Source organism: Sceloporus undulatus, chromosome 3 (assembly GCF_019175285.1).
Source record: "Sceloporus undulatus isolate JIND9_A2432 ecotype Alabama chromosome 3, SceUnd_v1.1, whole genome shotgun sequence".
NCBI classification, from domain to species: Eukaryota; Metazoa; Chordata; class Lepidosauria; order Squamata; family Phrynosomatidae; genus Sceloporus; species Sceloporus undulatus.
In genome coordinates this window covers 223,001,447-223,024,422 of record NC_056524.1, presented here as the reverse complement: position 1 = coordinate 223,024,422, position 22,976 = coordinate 223,001,447, and the positions used below count along the sequence as shown (strand labels likewise).

Genomic DNA, 22,976 nt, shown 5'->3' with positions numbered 1-22,976 from the left:
AGGTGGAATCTCTTTTCCTGTAGCTTGCATCCACTGTTCTGGGTCCTATTCTCTGGAGCAGCAGAAAACAAGCTTGCTCCATCCTCAATATGACTTCCCTTCAAATATTTAAACAGGGCTATCGTATCACCTCTTAACCATTTTTTCCTCCTCACCCTTGCTCAGCTTGTTGCTATTGGTGGGGATTCCACAGTATGAGTGCCATGGCTGTACATTATATGTTCTTCTCTCAACATATCTACTGACAGAGTAGATTACAACAAGAAGCTGGGTGAGTGGGTAGGTCTCTTCAAGATCAACAGAAAAGGAAAACCCCACAAAGTTGTGGGCTACAGTTGTGTGGTTGTGAAAGACTATGGCAAAGAATGACCACAAAAAGCTGTAAGCATAAAAATAGTTGCACTTTGGCCAGCTCCTTCAAGAAATAGCATCCTATGATCATGACATCTTTCTTGATATACATTAAAGTAACATATCATAGCTAAATGATGAAATGTGCAATACTCTTTTTGCACCCATGTACTATTGTCAAACATGGCAGAAAATAATTTTAAGAATATTTATACTGGTTCTGAAGTCTGTTCAATTGCCTAAAGCATTTCACTCAATTACTCAGCGTGCACTAAAACAGACTATAAACACAGACTGTATGAGGCCTGTGGCTTTAAAAAAATCATAGCATGGCTCACTGCACTTAACTATTTTAGATGTTTTCTAAATTAAAGACTAACACATTTATTATGACAAATTTTTATGGATCACATTTCACTTGCCATTTTTGTAGGAAAAATATTGTATATACTTGAATATAAGTTGGCCTCATTTATAAGTCGAGGGTAGGTTTTGGGGCCAAAAGTATGGATTTTGATATGACCCATGGATAAGTCGAGAGTAAACCTTAGGGGCATGTTGCAAAGGATCTAAAGGATGAAGCAAGGAAATGCCAAAGAAGTTACAAAATTCCAGCAGGCATAACTGTTTGTGCTCATACTAAAGGCAGGATAGATGAGAGAATAGATGAGGGTCAGTGCTTCCAAAACAGATTACGCTCTTGCCTTTCACCAGGGGATAGCCCCATTTTTTTTATAAGAGTTAAAGTACAGTACTTATATTGACCCATGGACAAGTCAACACAAATTTTTGGGTCAATTTTTTGACTAAAATTTCTAGACTTATGTATACATGAGTATATACAGTAATACAATTATCCCTGAAATTTATCAGTACACTTACACTATAACAAACAAGAAAACCTTACGAAATTCATCTTGTCACCGTAAGTCAACAAGCAACTTGAAGGCACATACACAAACACTAATATTTGTATCTGTAAAACTGAGGTGTATCTTACATAATGAAATGTCATGAGCTAGTCACCCCTACCCAATCATTCTCCAATGACTTTTCTAGTGTTGAATAAGCAGCTTCATGAATCTCTGTGGGCTAGTCATCAGATCTCAAGCTATCCTATTACCTCAGTTACACTTTTCAGAGTGGAATCTCACAAGATATCTAGTCACCATCCCCAACTGACTTACATAAGCCAAACAGTCACCCCTCCCGATTTGCAAAGGATCTGTTCCGTACCCCTGCAAATCAGAAAAACCGCAAATATCCAAGCCCCATTGGATATGGCTGCCAGCTCCTGTGCACGGTCCTGCGTGTGCGCCACCCCCGTGCACCACTGTGACCCTCCTGGCTTCCCAGCCACAGAAATTCAAGACCACGAACAGGAAGTTCATGAACTAGGAGGGAGAACTGTATTTCTCAATATATCTTGCAGCAGCAGCAGCACCAGTCTTTTACTGAAGTACCATGAGAGACACAAACTGTCATTTCAGAGATAGAGAGATATCCTATGTGTAGTTATTTTTAATCAGTGTGCCAAAGACCTGTATCCGCTGCAACTGTTTCTTTCTTTCTTAGAAACTGGCTGCTCACTAGCAGCCAATAATTTGCAATCCAGCACGAGTCCACAAACCATAACTTTAATCCAGCCCATTCTCACAACTGCATAAATACACTTTATACTTCAGCATTTATTATCACTCACTACTGCAGCCAAATAAGTGAGTTTATACCCATGAAAACTCATGTGAAAATAAAAACCAGTAAGTCTTCAAGGTGCTGGCACAATTTTTTTTCTTCTCCTCACTCCTCCTTTCTTCTTCTTTTTTTACTCTACCTCACTTCTCCATCTTTAAAATGTGGAAATAAAAGTGGCAACATACTTCAAAATAATACAAAACAGCATATTCCCTAGACTGCCAATTAAGTATGAAAGGTTGTATTTTATGCATAATTGGCACTGCTGGGGAATGAAAGTAATACAAACACTTCAATTCTGCAAGGTCACATGCTACAACTATAAAGAGGGGCAACATATAATGGCAAGGGGAGCCTGGAGAAAGCTTGTCAAAGCTCATTCTCAGTTATCACCGAACATGGAAGGGAAAACATTACAATGAAGCTTACTTACCTCCAAATAATGGCTCAGGTTCAACCAGAATTTCCTGCTTTTGTGGAATTGGTGCTCTTACTTCATCTCTATAAATGTTAAAAGCACATAATGACCATTACAATACGTATCACTGTACAACGCATTTCAAGGGGGCAAAAGCTATATCCATCCAGTCAAATTTTTTCTGTGGTGCCTGCAAAATCTATACTTGATGTCTAGTTCAGTGTAGTTCACTACACTAACCATATAGTAGTGTTTCCACAATAGCGAAAACAAACTCAAGTGAGTAGAATAAGAAGACTGACAGTAGGACTTTATTCCTGAAATCACACTCTTCATGGCTATCCACAGAGCCTGGAGTAGAAGACCTGGACAAAGTGATCATAAACTAAGCAAATGAATAAACCCAACTCCAATAATATTCACACATTTTAGCATGCCCATTAAGAAATTCAGGAGTAAAGGGTGCTGGCCTTTTGGTAAAATATGGCTTTCAATGTCTTCTAACACTAACATTACTCTATCAAAAGCACTGTCCACAGTATGTAAACCCAACTAACATACTTATTTATATCTCATGTTTTCTTATAGTATGTTTCAATAAGAATACAGTAAAACAGCAGGAGACCACCAGTAGACTTGAAGATATTCTGCTAGTTATATTTTTATACTTTTCCACACAAGTATTCCAAATGCAAATAGGAACTAAAAACAACCACATTTAATTATCACCACTACTACCATCATCATCAACATCACACTTCCTGGCTTATTTGTAAATCAATCAATAAAACTAGAAGAATAATGTTTTCATAATTTTCAAGAATTATAATTTCAAATTATGATCAAGCTTTTACCTCCCATTCCAGCATATATCCTTTGATGAAACCAAAGCAACAGGCAAGTAACTCAAGGAATTCAGAAAGTAATATATTTGTTGTTATACAAGTATGACAGGTATAGAGGTTCAGGGCTGATATAAAGAAGAAGAGGAGAAATGTGAAAAAGGTTCACTTGTGATATCACAAATGTGGGACATGTGGGTACATAAAGGCACATGGTTTGTCTGGACTTACTCCCTGATATCTTTGTTTCTTCTTGGCAGGCAATGTCACACACGTAGTCATATTTACACATCCATTTCAACAAAGATGAAGGCCTAAATCCAATTTGTTGTCTCAACTAGTGTAAAACCACTGAATCAATAGAAATTACATAAATCCTCACTTATCAAGTTTCCACTGATTTAATGTGTCTGCTCTTGCTGGTACTAACAATTGAATTTAGCTAAACAATCTCTTGCACAAAGGGGTGGCAGATGAATTATTAACGATGACTTAAATACAGTGCTGTATGAACTGCATCCTATGTGTAGTTAGTTACTAGCAATGTACAAAAAACTTTTAAAGATAAACTACCAAGTGATACAGAAGCAGTTTAGTGAAAGAAACTATGTACTACTACAGTAATATCTCTTGGTATCTGTCAAAAGTTAATTACTCATTATATGGCTAGTCACAAAGTTACATACTCTGTATGTGGCCGGAGGCTTGATACACTTGCAGAACTAGTGCTGGGTTCCTCAGCTATCCCTCCTCCATCGAGGAACATAGTAACAGCCATTTCCAGATTATTGTTGCATGCTTCAAGCATATGCTTGCCTACGCTTTCACTGGCACCTGCAACACAAAGAAAAAGAACATCAGGTCACAAACAAAGCTAATAGGAAAGATCAAAGAATAAGTAAGATCACTCAGAAAAGCAAGTCTTCAGTTCCTCAAAATTAATAAAGCTGGGTAAGATCCTCTGCATCAGAGCTGGCCAACTGCAGAAGAAGCAGGAGCTATCCACACACACCCAGGCCACACTACCACTCCCAGAGCAATGTGTGATATCATGCCACTTCTGGTGTTGAGTAGTGGCTGAAAAACAGGGGCAAGAGGACCCAAACTGCCACATTCTTGTGAAAGTTTGGGTGTTTTATCAAGCTAAATGAATGAATGAATGAATGAATGAAAATTTTAAAAGAGGCTTCAAAAGACTCTGGACAAGCTTCAGGGGCTATAAAGTGGGGGCCCTGGCGCTGCGTGCCTACCACACCCCTGCTGTACTTTTCTACCCCACCACACATTTAGTATACTGTAAATATATGTTCACATACATATGTTGAATTTCACAGTCATGTAACTCATCTGCTGCACCAAGATAATCATGATAATTTAACTCGCCATTCATCAAGTCAAAAAGTATAAGAAAGAGCTGCAGGTGTGCTTGCAGAATGATGAAGGTACTACACTTATACTAACTTTGGGGAAAAAATCAACCACTTGCACAATTTTTTCACTACTGCTGTGCCCCAACAAGATTTTAGCCACAATAACTTCATATATTTACTTCACATTTTATGCTTCTGAAAAATGAACTAAAACAAAACCTATACATCTTAATGAGACAAATATTTGTATTCTAGCCATGGTGCACACACAGATCTCTCCCTTAAGTTTCTGCCAACTCCAAATATATGCAAGCTTTCCTTCTCCTAAAATCTTTGGCATATATAAAGGATGGAGATAGAGATGTATGAAGTTTAGCAAAAGTTTTATCAAGATGCAGAATTTAGGAACAAAATTTCTCTCTATTTCAATAAGTGATGCAGATCTGTTGATTGGTATTAATTAAGACATAAAATGAGATTACCCAACAGACATTTTAAATCCCTTTTTGGGAGAAAGGCAGAATATAAATCCACCAAACAAACTAACAAGTCAGAAGTATTCTAGAAGGCAAATGCCACCTTCATATCTCTATTGTTGTGTATCTTCAAGTCATGTCTGACTGATGGTAACGCTAAGGCAACCACAAAGCCAGCATGGTGTAATGATCTGAGCATTGGACTATGACCAGAAATCATGGTTTGATTCCCTGCTTGGCCATGGAAACCCACAAGGTGATCTTGGGTGAGTCACATGTTGTCAGCCCCAGATAACTTTGATAAGTTTACCTTAGGGTTGCCATAAGTTGGAAACAACTTGAAATCATACAACAACAACAGCAGCAGCAGCAGCAGCAATCACAGAGTATTCTTCGCAGAATTTGGTCAGAGGTGGTTTGCTCTTGCCTTTCTCTGAGGCTGAGAATGTGACTTGCCCAAGGTCACCCACAGGGTTTCCACGGCCAAGTAGGAATTCAAACCCTCGTTCTAGCCCAACACTCCAACCACTGCAATACACTAGCTCTCACAAGACATTAGGAAAGGCCAAGGGTATGCTAAAGATTTCAAGAACAACCAATCCATACGACCGGCAGGATGTAAATCATAATCTCTAAGCTAAGTATCCAAGAAGTCTGTAGGAAACAGGTGAAAACTGCACCAGGTAAATCTGTCCATTGAAGAACCAATGCTAAAATGTGACATTTAAAAACCCCTTATTCCCCAAATGTGCCAACATAAGACAAAACATTTGTAAGGAGCCAAGCAGATGCACATATAAATGGAAAAGGAGAATGATGAGGATATAGAAAGGGGAACCAATTGTAATACAGCTGCATCAAATCATACAAGGTGATTTCAGAAAGACACTGGATGTAGATCTTGCTGAAGTTGAAATCTCTGTCCCAATACTGAAAAGGCTCAAGTAATTTTTTTAAAAAAAACTGGGTATTAACTGAAAATTTGGGAAATTATTTTTAAAAGAAAACATTATAAAGGATTCTGAACATGGGATCTGCTAGTCAAACTGTTGAGTTTTTCCAACTTTAAAACAGTTTTCCCATCCATAATCTCCAAAACTAGGCACTATATGATTAATAAAGCAGCAAATTATAATTTCAAACAACAATATTTTTGTGTTGTTTTTCTTTTGCCCCAAATGTACCTCTGATCTCTGTAAGGGAAGTTAGAGAAGTATAGTTAATACCTCCAACTGTAGTTTTTTCATTCAATATAATTTCAGTGACATTATTTTCAATACTCCTAAAATGGACAGAGACAATCAAAAAGTTCTAATTATAGCCAGAGCAGCCAGTGAAAAAACTGAATAGGATAACAGTATCATTTTGGTAAAGAAAATGCACATTGCCATTACTGCAACTTAGAAGTTCAACTCCACTTTTCAATTGCCTTCCCTTGGGTAAAGTTGATTCAGCAGTAAGGACTGAGTAGCACAGACCAATTAAAATGAGGTGATTCAACCTAGTGTAATGGATTATTAAAACACTAACACTATTCCTCCCTCAACTGTCCCATATTTAGATTTTGTCTCCAATGGAGACCCCTTTAGAAGCCATTTGTAGAAAGCAACACCTCTGTTTTGAAGCAGAAACAAGCTGGATATATAGAAGATAAACAACATGGAAATAAGGTTTCTAAAAACTAAAACTATTTATAAACATGTATTGCACAGTGTCAAATTAAACTGTCCATAAAATCTACACAGTGCAATCCTACGCATATCTACTTAGAAGCAGGTTCTAGTTAATTCAATGGAACTTGGGTAAACAATTACAGAAGTGCAGCCACTGTCTGTGACTCAAAGCTGGAAAACATATAGGAGATAAAAACAACCAAAGCACTGAAGCATCTTCACTATAAAAAGGTGTTTGAATTATTGATACTTGCTTGGACATAAATATATTTGCAAACCTCTTCCAGATGTGTTTACCAGCTTATTGCTTTCACCAGCCATTTTTCCTCCTGAGGGCAAGGAGGCCTTTGGGCCATACAAATTCCATTTTCCTAGTCATGCACCCTGCTCAACAGTTTATACTGATATGAAATGCCTTCCCTAGTACTGGGAACTTACACCACAGAATGGGCAGGGGCAATGAAATCCTAGCTATCTCTGCTGTTTCTGATACCATCAATGACTATTTGTTTCTGGATTGTCTGGCAGAGTTAGGTTTAGAGGGTCATGATGCTACAATTGGCAAGCAAGTCTCAAAAAACGGCACTGGAGAATTTTGCTCCGTATCATTACTTCTGTTTGCCACAGATGCTGGCAAAACGTCAGAAAGAAGCTCTGCTAGAACATGGCCACATAGCCCAAAAAACCCACAAAAAACTATGGATGCCGGCCATGAAAGCCTTCGACTTTACAATGGCAAGAAATGCCAGAAGCTATAGTTCAACAACACGTGAAAGGCCACACAATCTGCAACAGCGATGTATCTTTATCTAGACAAGACAGAAGTACTATGGGTGGGAAAGTTTGCTGATGTGGTCAGAGGGAAGTTTACTGATGTAGACAAGTCATATTGGAAGAGGATGCACTCCCGAAGGATTAAATTTCTAGCCTGAGGGCTCTTCTTGACTTGCCATTGACAGTAGGCACCCAAGTGGTAGCAGTAACTAATTTTTGGTTTAGTATGTCAGCTGTCATTCTAACTAGTGAAAGTAAACCTGGGCTGTTATGCATGGCAATTACGTTTAGACTGGACTGTAATGTACATGAGGCTGACTTAGTTGAACCCCAACCTGGCACCTAATATGGCTGCTCACATTCTTATTTGGGCTAGCTGATCACATCACACCATTTTTGCATGAGTTGCACTGACTGTGTTTCTGGTTGCACTTCAAATTCAAGCTACAGTACTGAAATTTAAAACACTAAACAGCTTACATCTATGTAGCAGGAGACAACTTACACAAACATCTTTTAATTTTATCCTTGGGGGCCCAAAGATATCCCACCATGGAGATCAGTTGAGGCTTGTGGGCAACAAAGCTGAACATATGACCCTCCAGATGTTGTTGGTCTCCAATTCCCATGTAGCCAGAACAACTGTGTAAATTTACAGCACTTTATAAATAAAGGTTACTAATAATAATAATAATAATAATAATGAGGGAACTGTGGTCCAACATCATTTCCCCTGTGTGTACATATGTGTATATTTTAGATGGCATGTTTTTGCCAGGGCTGACTGGTTTGTTTGTTTTTTACTTGTAAAGACCATGTACATTGATAGCACTACACAAGTAAGCTGCTATTATTATTATTATTATTATTATTATTATTATTATTATTATTACATGTTATCAGCAGTTGACAAAAAAGTACTTCTCCATGGCTATGTTGCCTAACGATATTTGATTGGGTTTCATGACAGTTGGCTAATTCATCCTGTCATTTCACTTTAGCACCAAAAAGCACAATTAGATAAACAATAGCCTGTCCTATGCTTAGACCACTGGTCCATCTTGCCCAGTGCTGTCAATACCGACTGACAGCAACTCCCAAGGAGTAACACTTTTATGTTTTACAACTATACTGCTGTTAACAAAAGTAGGTCTTTCTTTGCTTTTTTCCAGAAGTAGGTATTTGTGTGTTGACAGATAATAGTTATCAATAAATAGAACCTCCATGTGACAGCTACTGTCACGCCACATCCAAGCTCCAGAACTTGGCAGAACGCGGATCATTATCTGAGATGGAATGCTGGATTTCCCTCCCTCAATTAGTTTTTTCAAGTTTTCACAGTGGATACCTTAAAGAAAAGTCTGGTGCAATAAATCCTACAAAAATACCCTCTCCTCCTCACAATAATACAGTTGTAGTAGTTTGAGTGTTGGACTACAACTCTGGAGACCAGGGTTCAATTCCCAGCTTGGCCATTTTAAACCTTGGGCAAATCACACTCTCTCAGCCTCAGGGGAAGGCAATGGCAACCCCCTTCTGATCAAATCTTGTCAGGAAAACTCTGTGATAGGGCCACCATAAGTGACTTCAAAGCACACAACACAGACACATACATCATCTTAGTCATCACATCCTTACCAAATGATTACTCTTATCACTTATATTTATACGTCAACTGCTTAATCCAGCTCTGAGTGTGTAGTACGAAAATCCCAGCAAGAATGACTGGGAGAGTAATGCACTTGTAGTGTTTATATATTCCAGTTAGGAAACTCTCTCTCTCTCCTATGCAGAGTATTTAAGGAGAAAAATGAGTACTGTAATTATTTCTAGGGAAAGATTATTATTGTAGATTACTGCATTACACTCTTAAATTTTGGCTATTGCCCTTTTTTCCTAATTAAAATTTTATTGAGTTTTTAAAACAAAACACATAGTCTGTAGAACAACGATAAAAACAACAACAATTAACTACAAGGGCCAAGGGTATGATCTGACTGCCTCCTGTTGCATTCTGGGGTTTGTAGCTTAATGAGGCCAAAGAGCTCTCTGGCTGAAAATTCTAAATGCCCCTCCCTCAACTACAAATCCCAGAATGCAACAGGAGGCAGCCAGAGTAGTTAAAGGGGAATAGTCACACTATAAGAATGTAGTGTGATAATGTCCATAATTATCATTATTATTATATTTATTTGTATCTTGCTTTTTCGCCAAAATTGGGACCCAAAGCAGTTTACAGTCTAAAAACACAGTACAACTAAAGCATACAAAAGTGACAATTAAAATTAACCAATTACACTATTAAAACAGGTCATTTGTTTCAAAATAGAATACAACCAAAAAAAAAAAAAGATTTTAAAAAACACTTTAAAACAGTACACTTTAAAACAGTACAGTGTGCCTGCACCATACGTGGGCCTGTCGTATGAGTATTTGAGGTTACACACACAGCAAGCCATGGAGGACAAGATGGCATGCACAGGAATCACAGAATCATAGAGTTGGAAGAGACCGCAAGGGCCATCCAGTCCAACCCCCTGCCATGCAGGAAATCTAAATCAAAGCATCCCCGACAGATGGCCATCCAGCCTTTGTTTGAAGACCTCTAGGGAAGGAGACTCCACTACACTCCGAGGAAGGAGTGTGTTCCACTGTCGAACAGCCCTTACTGTCAGGAAGTTCCTCCTAATGTTCAGGTGGAATCTCTTTTCCTGGAGCTTGCATCCATTGTTCCTGGTCCTGTTCTCTGGAGCTGCAGAAAACAAGCTTGCTCCCTCCTCAATATGACATCCCTTCAAGTATTTAAACAGGGCTATCATATCACCTCTTAATGAGCCGCCATAGATTGTAAAGGGATTTAACCTTAGACAGTTTATCCTATACGCGGAGTGTGTGTGTGTCCGGAATAGATCCCCCATGTATAGGAAGGGGCCACTGTACAACACCTCCAGGACATTCTTTAACAGCCTGTCTGAACAAAAAGTCTTAGCTTGCCCACAGAAGACCAACAAGGAAGGGGCCATTCTGGGTAGGAAGTTCCAAAGTTTAGGACCAGCCACCAAGAAGGCCCTCTCTTATGGCCCCCCCAAGGGTGCTTATGATGGTGGTGGGACTGAGAGAAGGGCTTCTTTTCAGGATCTTAAAGTCTGGGGTGGCTCATGCAGGGAAATACAAAGATACAGCCATGTTAGTCTGCAGCACCAGTTTGTAGGGAGATCTTATAGTGGCTTTGACACTAACTGAAAGAAAGAGGTTGGCAGCATGAGCTCTCCAAGACAAAAGTCTGCTTCCTCAGATGCATTTGGTCCATATGCATCTGAGGAAGAAGACTTTTTTGTCTAGCAAGGCTCATGCTGCCAACTTCTTTCTTTCAGTAAATCTCAAAGATCTCTCTGCATAGTGGGAGATATGGTCTGCCAAACAGCCTGGGCCTGAGCCATATAGGGCTTTAAAGTTCATAACCATCACTTTGAATTGTGCCCAGAAACAAACTGGGGCTGTTTCAAGAGGGGCCTGAGTTCCATCCCGTGGGGCTCCAAGGCTGGCTCAGCCTTCCATCCTTTTGTAGGTCGGTGAAATGAGTACCCAGCTTGTCCTGGGCAAGTGGCTTGCATGTAGTAAAATTGCTTAGAGTGCAGAGTTCAGTATGAAGTGGTATAGAAATGTAATTACTACTGTACTGCTAAATGCTATGGTCTCTGTATCCTGCCTCAATTAACAGCCGGGATGGATGGCCCTTGCGGTCTCTTCCAACTCTATGATTCACTGGACCAGCTGAAGTTTCCGAACCCTCTTCCAAGGCAGGATGTACTAAAAGAAATGGCAGTACCTCGCCATAAGGAAATCATTCCTGTCCATTAGGATTCATTGTGGAATACTTGCCCATAGGGAATCATAGGGGAATACTTGCCCATAGGGATACATTGAGGATATTTGTCCAGTGGGGAATACTTGCCCATAGAGAATCATTGGAGAATACATGCCCACAAGCGAACATTGTAGAATACTTGCCCATAGGGAATCATTGGGGAATATCTGTGCATAGGGATACATTGGGGATACTTGCCCATTGGGAGACATAGGAGAATGCTTGCCCATAGGGAAACCATACTTGCCCATAGGGCATCCTAGGAAGCATCTCCCATGTTTCTCTATGGGCAAGTATCCTGCAATGGCCCTCTATGGCCAAGAGCCGTCCCTTCGAGGGCCTTGCGGGGGAATGCCAGCCCGGGGCCCTTCGGGCAGTGCCTCCTCTTCCGTCCACCATCCGCAGCTGCCTTCCCACAAAGGAGCTTCTTCCCCTCGGCGCCTTCCTCCGCATCGCTCCTTCCCTGGGCCGGGCGCCTCATAACTCCTACCTCAGCGCCCCATTTTCGGAGCCTCCTCCCTCCCTCCGCCTCCCCTCTCCTCCTGCCGCCCGGCCTCGCTCCTTTCCCCCTCCGACGGAAGGACGGACGGATGGACGGGGGGCGAAGCGGCCTTAAGGCCCGCGGGGCGCCTCTCACCCGTGATGGCGGTGAACTGCTGGATTAACCCCTTCAGCGCCGTGGCGGCAGCGGAGCCCCCGGGCGCCGCCATCTTGCCGCCTCCCTCTCGCACCGAACAACACTCGCCACCTGCCGACCCCACTGCGCACGCGCCGAAACGGCGCTCCCCGATTCGCCCGGCTCGCTTTCAATTGCAATATCGGTTTTTTTCTTCAGAACCGGAAGAGGAAGTCCCGCACGCACCGCCTCTCCTTTTTCCCCCGAGACTCTATGGTCTCAGATTTGCCAGCTCGCGATACCCTCTAGCGGCCGGCGGATCTCATGACCAAACGCCAGAGAAAGGACTTAGGAGGAGGAGGCAGCCTTTTCACCCCATTGAAGGGGAAGGGGCTGGCAGGCATCTCTCCTCGAATGGACTTTTACATTCCCTGGACCAGAGGAGGAGATGGATAACCCTCCTCATACCATCTTAAATAAGGACAGAAACAACAAAAATGGAGGCATCTTACTAACAAGGTTGAGCCCTTACCTTGGCTGCATCCACACTGGAGAAATAACCAAGTTTGGTACCACTTTAACTCTTTGTCTGACTCTTTGTTATGGAACTCTGGGAGTTGGAGTTTGTTGTGGGGCCCAGAGCAGAGCTCTGCTCCGCTCTGGGCCCCACAACAAACTCCAACTCCCAGAATTCCATAGCCTTGAGCCAGACAAGTTAAAGCAGTGCCAAACCTGGTTATTTCTCCAGTGTGGATGCAGCCTTTGCTGTCTGCTTTCAAGTCGTTTCTGACTTATGACGACCCTATCACCAGGTTTTGTGAGGCTGAGAGAGTGTGACTCACCCAAGGTCCCATGGCCAAGCTGGGAACCAAACCTTGGTCTCCGGAGTCATAGCCCAGTGCTCAAACAGTCACTACATCACGCTGGCTCTGAAAAGTCCAGAACAAGATTAACATCCATCACCATCATCACACAAGCATCAAATGGGCAGCCCCCCGAAAGGAACAAGTGCAAGGGAGAATCCTAGGGTTGGAAGAGACTCCCAAGGGCCATCATCCGGTCCAACTCCCTGCCATGTACAATCAAAGCATCTTCTGTCACAGATGGCACCCAGCCTCTGTTTAAAAACCTGCAAAGGAGGAGGCTCTACCACATTCTGAGGCACAAGTAGTATTGGAGATTATCACATGTGAAAAAGGATGGGAGTGCAGTGGATCACTCCCATCCTTATCGCACAATCACACGAAGATTATCAGACAATGACACACATGTCATTATTCTGTCAATGAAGTGGAATTGTTGCATTACTTTCCACTGATGGAAGTTTCCGTCAATGAAAAGTGACGGGGCAATTCCACTTCATTGACGGGATAAAGATGGGATAAGCGCTACATGTGTGATAATCTTTGTGTGATTGCACAATAAGGACAGGATGGGAGCGATCCTGATGAAAAATCTGTACTTAGGACAAGAGGCTAATGTTAGGAGAGAATAAAGAAGAAACAGAATGCAGTGATTCCCAAACGGCAAAGGCAAGGCTGTGTTCTATTTGTTCAAACGTTATGCAGAAAATATCATATGAAAAGCAGGTTTAGATTCAGAAGGAGAAGAGAATATAGGAGGAAGGAACATCTACAATCAGATATGCAGATGACACCATACTATTAGCAGAAAACATCACAGACTTGGAACATTTACTTAAGAAGGTCAAAGAAGACAGTGCAAAGGCAGGCTTAATGCTGAACTCAAAGAAAACAAAAATAATGACCATGGAGGATCTTCATATATTCAATCTAGACAATTAAATTGTAAAAGAATTCCCACAGAATAAGGATAAAGGAACTTAATTTAAGGGAGAATATTGAAATTAAGGTAAAAGAAGGACAAGATTTAGAAGTGATCTATTGCTCAATTTTTGTAGTATGGTGAATATAATAATTTTAGCATAATTTGCTGAAGTATAATTGGTTATGTATATGCTACATAAGTCAATAAAAAAGAAAAGAAAAATGGAGTTATGTGCCCACATCCGTTATGTCTATTTTCTGACTGCTGGGAAACAATGTCATTCTGCTAATGCAAATGACCATGTTCTTGTGAATTCCTAGTTTTCGATAATATACAAAGCAAAAAAAGCCAAAACATTTTCCTGTTATGCAACATGTAGTATGTATAGGGACCATAAAAAACAAATGTGCTATTGCTTACATAACTGGAGAAAGCAAGAGAACATGGACTGACTGGCACATTTGTTGCAAGTTCCAACTGCAAACAATAATTCAAGAAAAGAAAGCGACAAAGGTCCATATTTAGATTAAAAAAATAAATGGCAGTCAGACTATAATAAGAACTCCCTGAAGAGAAGTATTTTTATAGCCAATTGCTCCTAAAGAAAGCCACTTTAAAACTATGAACTGTACTCTGGACAAGTTGAATAAATGCAATACAAGTTGAGTCTTCCTTATCCAGAATTCCAAACTATTCCAAAAACCAAAACTGTTTTCATGGGTGGCTGAGACAGTGACACCTCTGCTTTCTGATGGTTCTGTGTACACACACTTTGTTTCCTGCACAAAATTATTAAAACAGTGTATAAAATTAAGGTATATATGAAACATAAACTTTGTGTTTAAAGTTTGATCCCATCTCCAAGATATCTCATTATGTATATATATGAAAATACAGATATTCCAAAATCTAAAACACTACTGGTCCCAAACATTTCAAATAAGGGAGATTCAACCTGTACTGGATATATGGAATTACCTTTTTGCATTCAAAGATGAGTGTGTCACTGTTGGTTCTGCTGGACCTCTCTCATCAACATTCGATCGCATCGTCTATGCTGGTATTCTTCTGGGCTGCCACATTGGGATGGGACTTGGGGGCACAGTTTTACAGTGATTCCCGTCATTCTTGGAGAAGCACATTCACTCAAAACCACAAGGTTGCGAGTTCAAAACCAGCAAAAGGGCCCAAGCTTGACTCAGGCTTGCATCCTTCCGAGGTCGCTAAAATGAGTACCCAGACTGTTGGGGGCAAATTAGCTTACTTGCTAATTAACTTACTTGCTGTTCACCGCTATGATCTTTGGAATAGCGGTATATAAATAAAACAAATTATTATTTATTAAATTAGTTGTATCCCTCATACTGTTCAGCATATACATAAAACTCCTGGGAAATGTTACCCAGTTTGGACATTCAATGTCACCATTATGTTGATGACACCTAATTCTATCTCTCTTATCTATTCCAATCCAAAAATTTAAGGGTTACTCAAATTCAAACACAGAGGAAGAAAATGTTACTAAAACACCCAGAGCACTCCACTATCACATTAGAATACTAATGAACAGGAAATTCTAATTAAATATCATGAGTTACAAGGATTGCTATTAACTGAAAACAGATAGGTTTTGGAGTCCTTGTTTGCATCATGGCCAAAATCCAGGTGCCCAATATAGCAAACAATGGGGAATTTGTCAGTCAGAGATAATCTGGACAGAATTAGCCTGGGGGCTCATTTCTACCACTGGCTGTGAGGGAATGCTTTTCTGCTGTGTACCATGTGATACATCATTTACCACCAATAAAGTTTATGCTACAGCATTAACAAGTGTCTGTGCAGCACTGAAAAACTCTTGGGAAAGTCTGGAACTATACCCAGTTCTGGCACAGAAGAGGGACCTTCTATAGAACACTTGCCAGGAAAACCACATGGTAATCTTGAGTCAAAGTGATTTGTCAGGTGTGGGGAAGAAGTTTAAGCTGATATTTTTTGTATCAACTGGAACAAAATTTGTGTTGATTTATGTGTCTTCAAGTTAGATACAACATATGGCAACAATATCATAGGATTTTCTTGGCAATGTTTATACCAAAGAAGCTTGGCATTTCCTTCGTCTGAGAGAGTGTGATTTTGCCAAGGTCACCAGGCAGGTTCCCATGAGGAAGTGGGGATTCAATCCCTGGTCTCCTCGAGTCCCACTCAAACCACTATACTAATCGGAACCACTAGTTCACTTGGAATTATATTAGCAGATGTTACGTAAAAATATTGCTCAGGAGGTACCATATCTATTTGACTATAAGTCAATGTTTTGTGTAAATTGAGAGCAAGTTTGGGGGCCAAAATTAGGGATTTTGATAAGACCTGTGGATACATCGAGGGTATCCCTTCTGCTCCCTCCACAACCCAGATGACCCCTCGGAGGTCACCCAGGCTGAGGAAGAGGAGGAGGAAGCAAACGTTTGCCTCTCAAGCCTTTCCTCACTCCGGCTCTCTCTTTGGGAGAGAGCCTGGCTGCAGAAGAGGCTCGAGGGGTAAGCCTATTACCTTACTGCCCCATGTATAAGTCGACCAAGGTTTTTTGGGGTCAATTTTCAGGCATAAATTTTTTGACTTATAGTCAACTACATACAGTAATTAAGAAATTTGTAACATTTTAGGTGATAAAGTGCACTAACTGCATAAATACACCGAAGTACAAGGGTTTTTTTATGGTCACATGTTTTTTTCTGGAAAATATGCATAACACTAATGTAGATTACTTGCACTAGTAAAAAAATGAAGATACAGATAGCTTCTGTCATCTATTCATTTCTACAGATAATATTTCAAAATTCATCAAATTTAAATTTCCTAGAGAAATTCAGAAGTCCACTGACAATATGTAGGTAATATCATTAGACTTCAAAGTCATTTTAATAGATTATATTCTAAACAAATTATAAACAGATTTATAATTTGTTGAAATAAAAAATTAGTTCACTTGGGAAGACCTAACCTTTCGCAAACATACATTGAACGAGGTATGAAGAAAGGCTTCTGGAACATTTTATACCTAACCTGTAACTAACATGGGGAACAGTACTGTAGTTATATCAAGACATCATAAATTATGTTCCAGTCTAAGTCAAAAGTCATTTGCTCTTTTCTTACTCATTTACTTGGTGCAGTAGTGGAGGAAATAGGGTGGTGGAAACAGGCAAGTGGAGGGGGGTATAATGGTTTGATAACACCTTCTGACATAAAACTACGAGCAGGTTGGATTTAAACAAATATTTCTCTTGGCATTCAGAACTGATATCATTCATGTATTACAGAACTTGTTTGCTTCATAAGAAACAAAAGGAAGTCAAATCTAACAGGCCCAAAGCAGGCACTATTCATTTTCAACCAAGGGACACAAACTGTGAATGAAAGCAGCTGATCTCTCAAAAACATTTAACTCAGCCAACTTTTCAGGAGAATGACCATTGCTTAATTTATATCTACGATGCAAGTCTTCACTGGTGCTGTTGATCATCTAGTTTGTAGCTGGCCTCTTAAACATTTGAAGGATTGTCTTTTGTTTGCTTGGCAATAATTCTGCATTCTTTGAACTATTAAGGACACAGTTCAAAACAGTCCCTTCTTTTGCAGGGGACTTTGTCTGAAGTTTGTTAGCAAGCCCCCAGTTCTCATTGTGGGAGCTTCTACGTAGCCTTCGTAGCTCTCTTTCAGTCTGGCTATTTGGGAACTTCAAGTTCTTTGAGATCTTGCTATTTTTTCTGGCCATTGGAGATTCTTTTGCTGGCTGAGATGTTTTGGGGCGTAAATGGTACTCATCTGGAGAACCTTTTTTGCGATTTAGTGTTTTCTGCTCTTTGTCCATCTCCCTCTGTAGCTGCAGAGCTAGAAGTCTGTCTTCCTCTTCTTGCTTTAACTTTTCATAAAGTTTCTGCTCCAAATACATTTGATTTTGCGTATCATTCATATCCTCTTCATCATCAATTTGTGTAGAGGTTCTCCTTTTATCATGCTCCAAATGCATTTGCTTTTGAATATCATTAATATCTTCTTCTTCATCAATTTGTATAGAGGTTTTTCTCCTTTTATCATTCAAGGATGAATCTGCTGCTGCTTCAGAGGGTGACTCTTGAGATTTTCTCTTAGGAATTTCTGCAGTAAGCAGTTTAAGTGGCCGATTTTGATTTTCAGATGGACTGTGTTCCATTTTTGCTTGGTTAAAGATTGCAGTGTTACTGTCCTGTTGGTTATCAGATGTTGTATGGCTTGTCAATCCAGTAAAAATGTCATTTTTTACATCATAGCCAGCTGTAACTCTCTTTGAGAAAAAACACATATAGTCTTCCCTATGTGTGACACTGGAAGGTCCATCTATCTTGCGAACAGAAATACATGACAGATCAATTCCATAAAGGCTGGATTTGGTTGAGGTACATGTACCCGAGTCAAGCATGGCTGGCTCTGTATAAGAATCCTTAGTATTTCTTGCCTCACTGATCATAGTTTTTGGAGACAGTGTGGGCATTTCATCCATTTCTTCTTCCTCCTCTAATGTAATGCTATTTTTGCTACTTTCCTGGAAAAAACAGCACAAATGAAAACTGTCAAACAGTTTACTCTCCTTACAAGCTTCTGCATCCACTCATAAAAAACCAAAAAAACATACCAGGAATCTATGACTCACAATGGTATGCAACATTAAAAACTAGATGGTACATATGCACAGCTTAGAATTAGTTGGCCCTCTGTTTCCATGGATTTTGCATCCACAGATTCAACCACCCACATCTTGAGAATATTTATTTAAAATTTCCAAAAAGCAAACCTAGATTTTTCCATTTTATATAAGGGACACTATATTGCTATACTACTATATGAATCTTAGTATCTATGAAGTGTGTGTGGGTGTGGGTGTGTGTGTGTGTCCTGGAACAGAACTCCAGCAGATACCATGGGCTCACTGTACACAGTTTTGCAAATTTGTTCTAGTAATAAGTAGTACCATACACATTCCACAAAAAGATAAGAAATTTTCTGCATTTACACTGAATATGCATCAGAGCTGTATACATTACCCCAGAAAAGCCAATGTTTTCTTCCTCTAATTTTCTGAAGAGCAATTTAGGAGGTAAGGAATCGCAGGACTTTGGAGACAAATACCTTAAAGGGGACAAAAATATAGTTTTACTGTCTGTAACAAGCAAATCTTTAGGATGTACATTTGGACAAGGCAACCACATTTTCTTGTTTCAGTGCAATGTATGGCTAGATGCTATAATATGCAGCTTTTACCATGGGTAGATGAAGACTAAAACTGAATCTTATATACATTTACATGAGAGTAAGTACCACTTACAGATGATGACCACATTGAAATAGTTCAAGATTTTCTAGTCATTAATCAGAATGGAGACTGCAGTCAAGAAATCAGAAGATGCCTTGGAAGGATAGCTATGAAGGGACTAGACAATATATCGAAATATAAAGTTATATCATTGTATTTCCCATTTTTATGTATGGTTGTGAAAGTTGGACAGTGAAGAAAGCTGATGAACTCATTTGAAATGTGGTTACTGGAGAAGAATTCAACGGAGACCATGAACTGCTAAAAAGACAAATAAATGGGGTCTAGAGCAAATCAAGCCGTAACTCTCCCTAGAAGCCAAGATGATAAAACTGAGACTGTTGTACTTTGGGCATACCATGAGAAGAAATTACTTACTAGAAAAGACAATGGACAATATCACACTACATTGTTATAGCGCTATTATTCCATTGTAATTGCTATGGCTGCTTCCTGTGGCATTTTGGAGTTTGTAGTTTAGCTCTCTGGCTAAGAATTCAAAATTGCCCCTCCCTAAACTACATATCCTGGAATGGCACAGGAGACAGCCACAGCAGTTCCAGTGGAATAACAGCATTATAACACTGTAATGGGATAGTGTCCAAACTGCTTGGTAAGGCAGAAGGCAGTAGGAGAACAAGAAGATAGCATTCCTAGCATTCCAGATGGATAGATTTTATCAAGGAAGCCAAGGCTCTAAGTCTGCAAGACCTGAGCAGAGCTGTTGATGAAAGGGTGCCTTGGAGATCTCTCATTCATAGGGTTGTCATAAGTTGAAGTTGAAGAACAACAAAGCACCACTGAACTCAATGGGCCTTACTTCTGAGTAAGCAGGGAGAGTACTGCAATGTCAATGTCTCCCTAAAATCTTCTAAGCAACACTTTAGCACAGCTGTGAAAAAGAGTCCAGAGGCTTTTGCTTGTCGTTAACTCTAGTATAGCAATACAGTCAGTCCTCTATATCTATGGCCTTAACCACCCATGAGTTGAAAATATTCCAGCAAGATATAAATTTCAAAAATCAAACATTGATTTTGCTATTTCATATAAGCAACACCCTTTCACTGTGCCATTGTACTGAATAGGACTTGAGCATCCATGGAGTTTGGTTTCTACAGGGGCCCTGGAACCAAATCCCAGCGGTTACCAAGGGCCCACTGTATGTTTAAATTCAGAATAACTCTGATTAGTTCTTATCTACAGTTAGTGGAAAGTAACCAAATTTATAAGACTAGTTTGTTTCAACTGAACAGGTTAGATGAACCATCATTTACGGTTTGCATCTAATGGACTAGGACTCTGAAGACCAGTCTGCTTCACCATAGAAACCCACTGAGAGACCTTAGGCAAGTCTCTCTTTCTCATCCTCAGAGGGGGGCAAAGGCAATGGCAGTCTATCTCCTTGAACTAATCTTGCCCAAAACTAAAACACCCCCCCCCAAAAAAAAAACCCTCAGTAGGATTGCCATAAATTGAAAAGGACTTCAAGACACACAACAACAACAGCAAGATATTACCGTATATTAAGTTACATTCAATTGTAAATTGAAGAAAATGCTTCCTCTTAAAGCAGTATCAGAAGAAAAGGCTGGCACTGATGAACCCAAAGCTTGCACACACAAAGTTCATGTGAATTAGGCCACTATTTCCAAAACCTAAGACAGGAATGAATTACTGGATTTTATTTACCAAGATAAATAAACACCAGTTCAAGCTAAAGACAAGGGGGGCAGCCAATCTAATCTGTTTTAATAAATAGTGACAAATATCTCAGAAAAGTTTTTTTACCACAGCTCCCAGAATTCTCAATGAGAAATTTCTGAAGTACTGAAGAGCAATGCAGCACTTTAAGCATACTGATGAATTTATTGTACAATAACTGTCCACTATACCACACTCATGAGATGGTTAGCTAAATAGGTATTGTATATACTCTATAAGTCAAGAAATTTTAGTCAATTTAACCTTAAAAACCTGGGTTAACTTATCCATGGGTCAATGCTGGTTTTATAGGGGTCAAAGCTGACCTGCCTAGTTCAGGGGAGAAGGAATGAGGAAAACCGAGGCTCCCAAAAAGGCCCTGGAGTGTGCCTCAAGCTGGGAAGAGTTTGCTGAATTGCTTTTCAGTGATCCATGCCCTTCGCAAGCAGCCCAAGCTGGGGTGATCACATTGGAAGTTCCCTCAGAACTATCTAGATTAGGGCTATCTCCCCAGATCAGGCTGCCAGGATGGAAGCTCAAGGGAACAAATAATCAAAAAGCAACCTAGCAAGTGCCCCCCCCCCCCCAGTTTGAAGTGCACATGTATCTGTCCAAAATTTCAGAAGCACCCCAAAACAATTACTAATTGAGAGAAGCAGGAAGAGATGCCTCCACCCCCCCCCCCACTCAGCTTGCTTTGTATCTCACCTTTAAAAGAGAAAGAAAGAAAAAACAATGCCAGGGAACTTTAAAATTCCAGCATGTGTTAACAATTCGTGTTCACTCTAAAGTCTGGATGGATGAGAAGGGCACTAAATGGTGGCTGTAAAATATATGGAGTAGGTGATCAGGTGTGGGACAAAGATTATGCCCATTGCTATCAGTGTGGGTATTTTCCATGTGCATGTCACAGGATGTCAAGGATGAAGCAAAGGAAATGGTGATCCTATCAGTAGTGATTCCAGTTAGCCTAATATCAATGCTGCAGCCACTGGATGTCTCAACAAGCCTTTCAAGGATCAGCTGGTATAATATGTGATAACAATGAATGTATTTTGGTGAAGCAAAGTTAACACAAGAAGGGAACCCAATGAAACCAGTTTTTAATTTGGGAGCAAAATGGGTAAAGGATCCATAAGAATGGAAGAGATCATTCTTGAAAGGTGGCATTAGCAATGCTATGAATGGCACAGAAGACAACACCATCTACGAAGACAAAGATGAATCAGCATCAAAGATAAATCAAGATATGATTTAATGGACTGCAACACTGCAGACGTTTATGCCAATAATATTATCGAAAAACAGTTTCATCGATTATTCAGTTTTTCCATCAATGAGGAATCAGGATTTGAATGGGCATTTCTGTATGTTTGTTAGTTTTTCTGGGTTAAAATCAGGCAAAGTTATCACATTAAAGTTTAAGGCGCCAATCACTGCTAACATAGTAACCATTTGCTTTGCTTTGTCTTCATATCCTTTTTGGCACATGCACATTTTTTTTAGCCCTGCCCATACCTGGTCATCTCCCCCACATATCACACAGACACCATTTACCATAATTCCCGCTCCATCTAGCCAGCCTTTAGGGTGAGCACAAACAGTTATGCCTGCTGGAATTTTATAAATTCTTTGGCATGAGGAGGGCAATAAGTTTTACCCTTGACATATCCAGATGTCATATCACAACCGCTAATTTTGGCCACAAAACCTGCCTTCATTATATACATGTATAAATCTAGAAATGTTAGTCAAAAAATTGACCCAAAAAAGCTAAGTAGTCCTATCCACAGGTCAATACAAATACCATACTTCAACTCTTATTTAAAGAGGAACCATCCCCTGTACATTCTCATCAATCCAGGCTTTAGTATGAGTACAAAAAGTTATTCCTGCCAGAACTTTGTTAAGTTCTTTGACACAGCTTTACTTCACCCTTTACTTCCTTTGTAACATGCCCCTAAGTCATACCTGCAACTTATCCGTGGGTCATCTAAAAATCCGTAATCTGGCCCAAAATCTGCCCTCAATTTACACATGAGGTTGAATTTACA

At 40.0% G+C, this 22,976-nt stretch overlaps 2 protein-coding genes across 2 annotated transcripts in view; both read right to left on the bottom strand.

Annotated features, from left to right (window-relative positions):
- Positions 1-12,305, bottom strand: part of UBXN7 (UBX domain protein 7) — a 39,409-nt gene extending 27,104 nt beyond the window's left edge. The window contains exons 1-3 of the mRNA XM_042458658.1: positions 12,105-12,305; positions 3,993-4,140; positions 2,480-2,547 (exon numbers count right to left, since the gene is read on the bottom strand). Coding sequence (XP_042314592.1) covers positions 2,480-2,547; positions 3,993-4,140; positions 12,105-12,177 — 289 coding nt within the window. The 5' untranslated portion in view covers positions 12,178-12,305. The remainder of the gene's footprint in view (positions 1-2,479; positions 2,548-3,992; positions 4,141-12,104) is intronic.
- Positions 12,306-16,763: 4,458 nt separating this feature from the next.
- RNF168 (ring finger protein 168) lies at positions 16,764-22,448 on the bottom strand. The gene is made up of 3 exons (XM_042458515.1): positions 22,441-22,448; positions 18,953-19,037; positions 16,764-18,453 (listed from the first exon to the last, which is right to left on the bottom strand). Exons 1-3 carry the CDS (start codon positions 22,446-22,448, stop codon positions 17,395-17,397), a joined length of 1,152 nt encoding a protein of 383 aa, XP_042314449.1. The 3' UTR covers positions 16,764-17,394.
- Between the last annotated feature and the right edge of the window lie 528 nt (positions 22,449-22,976).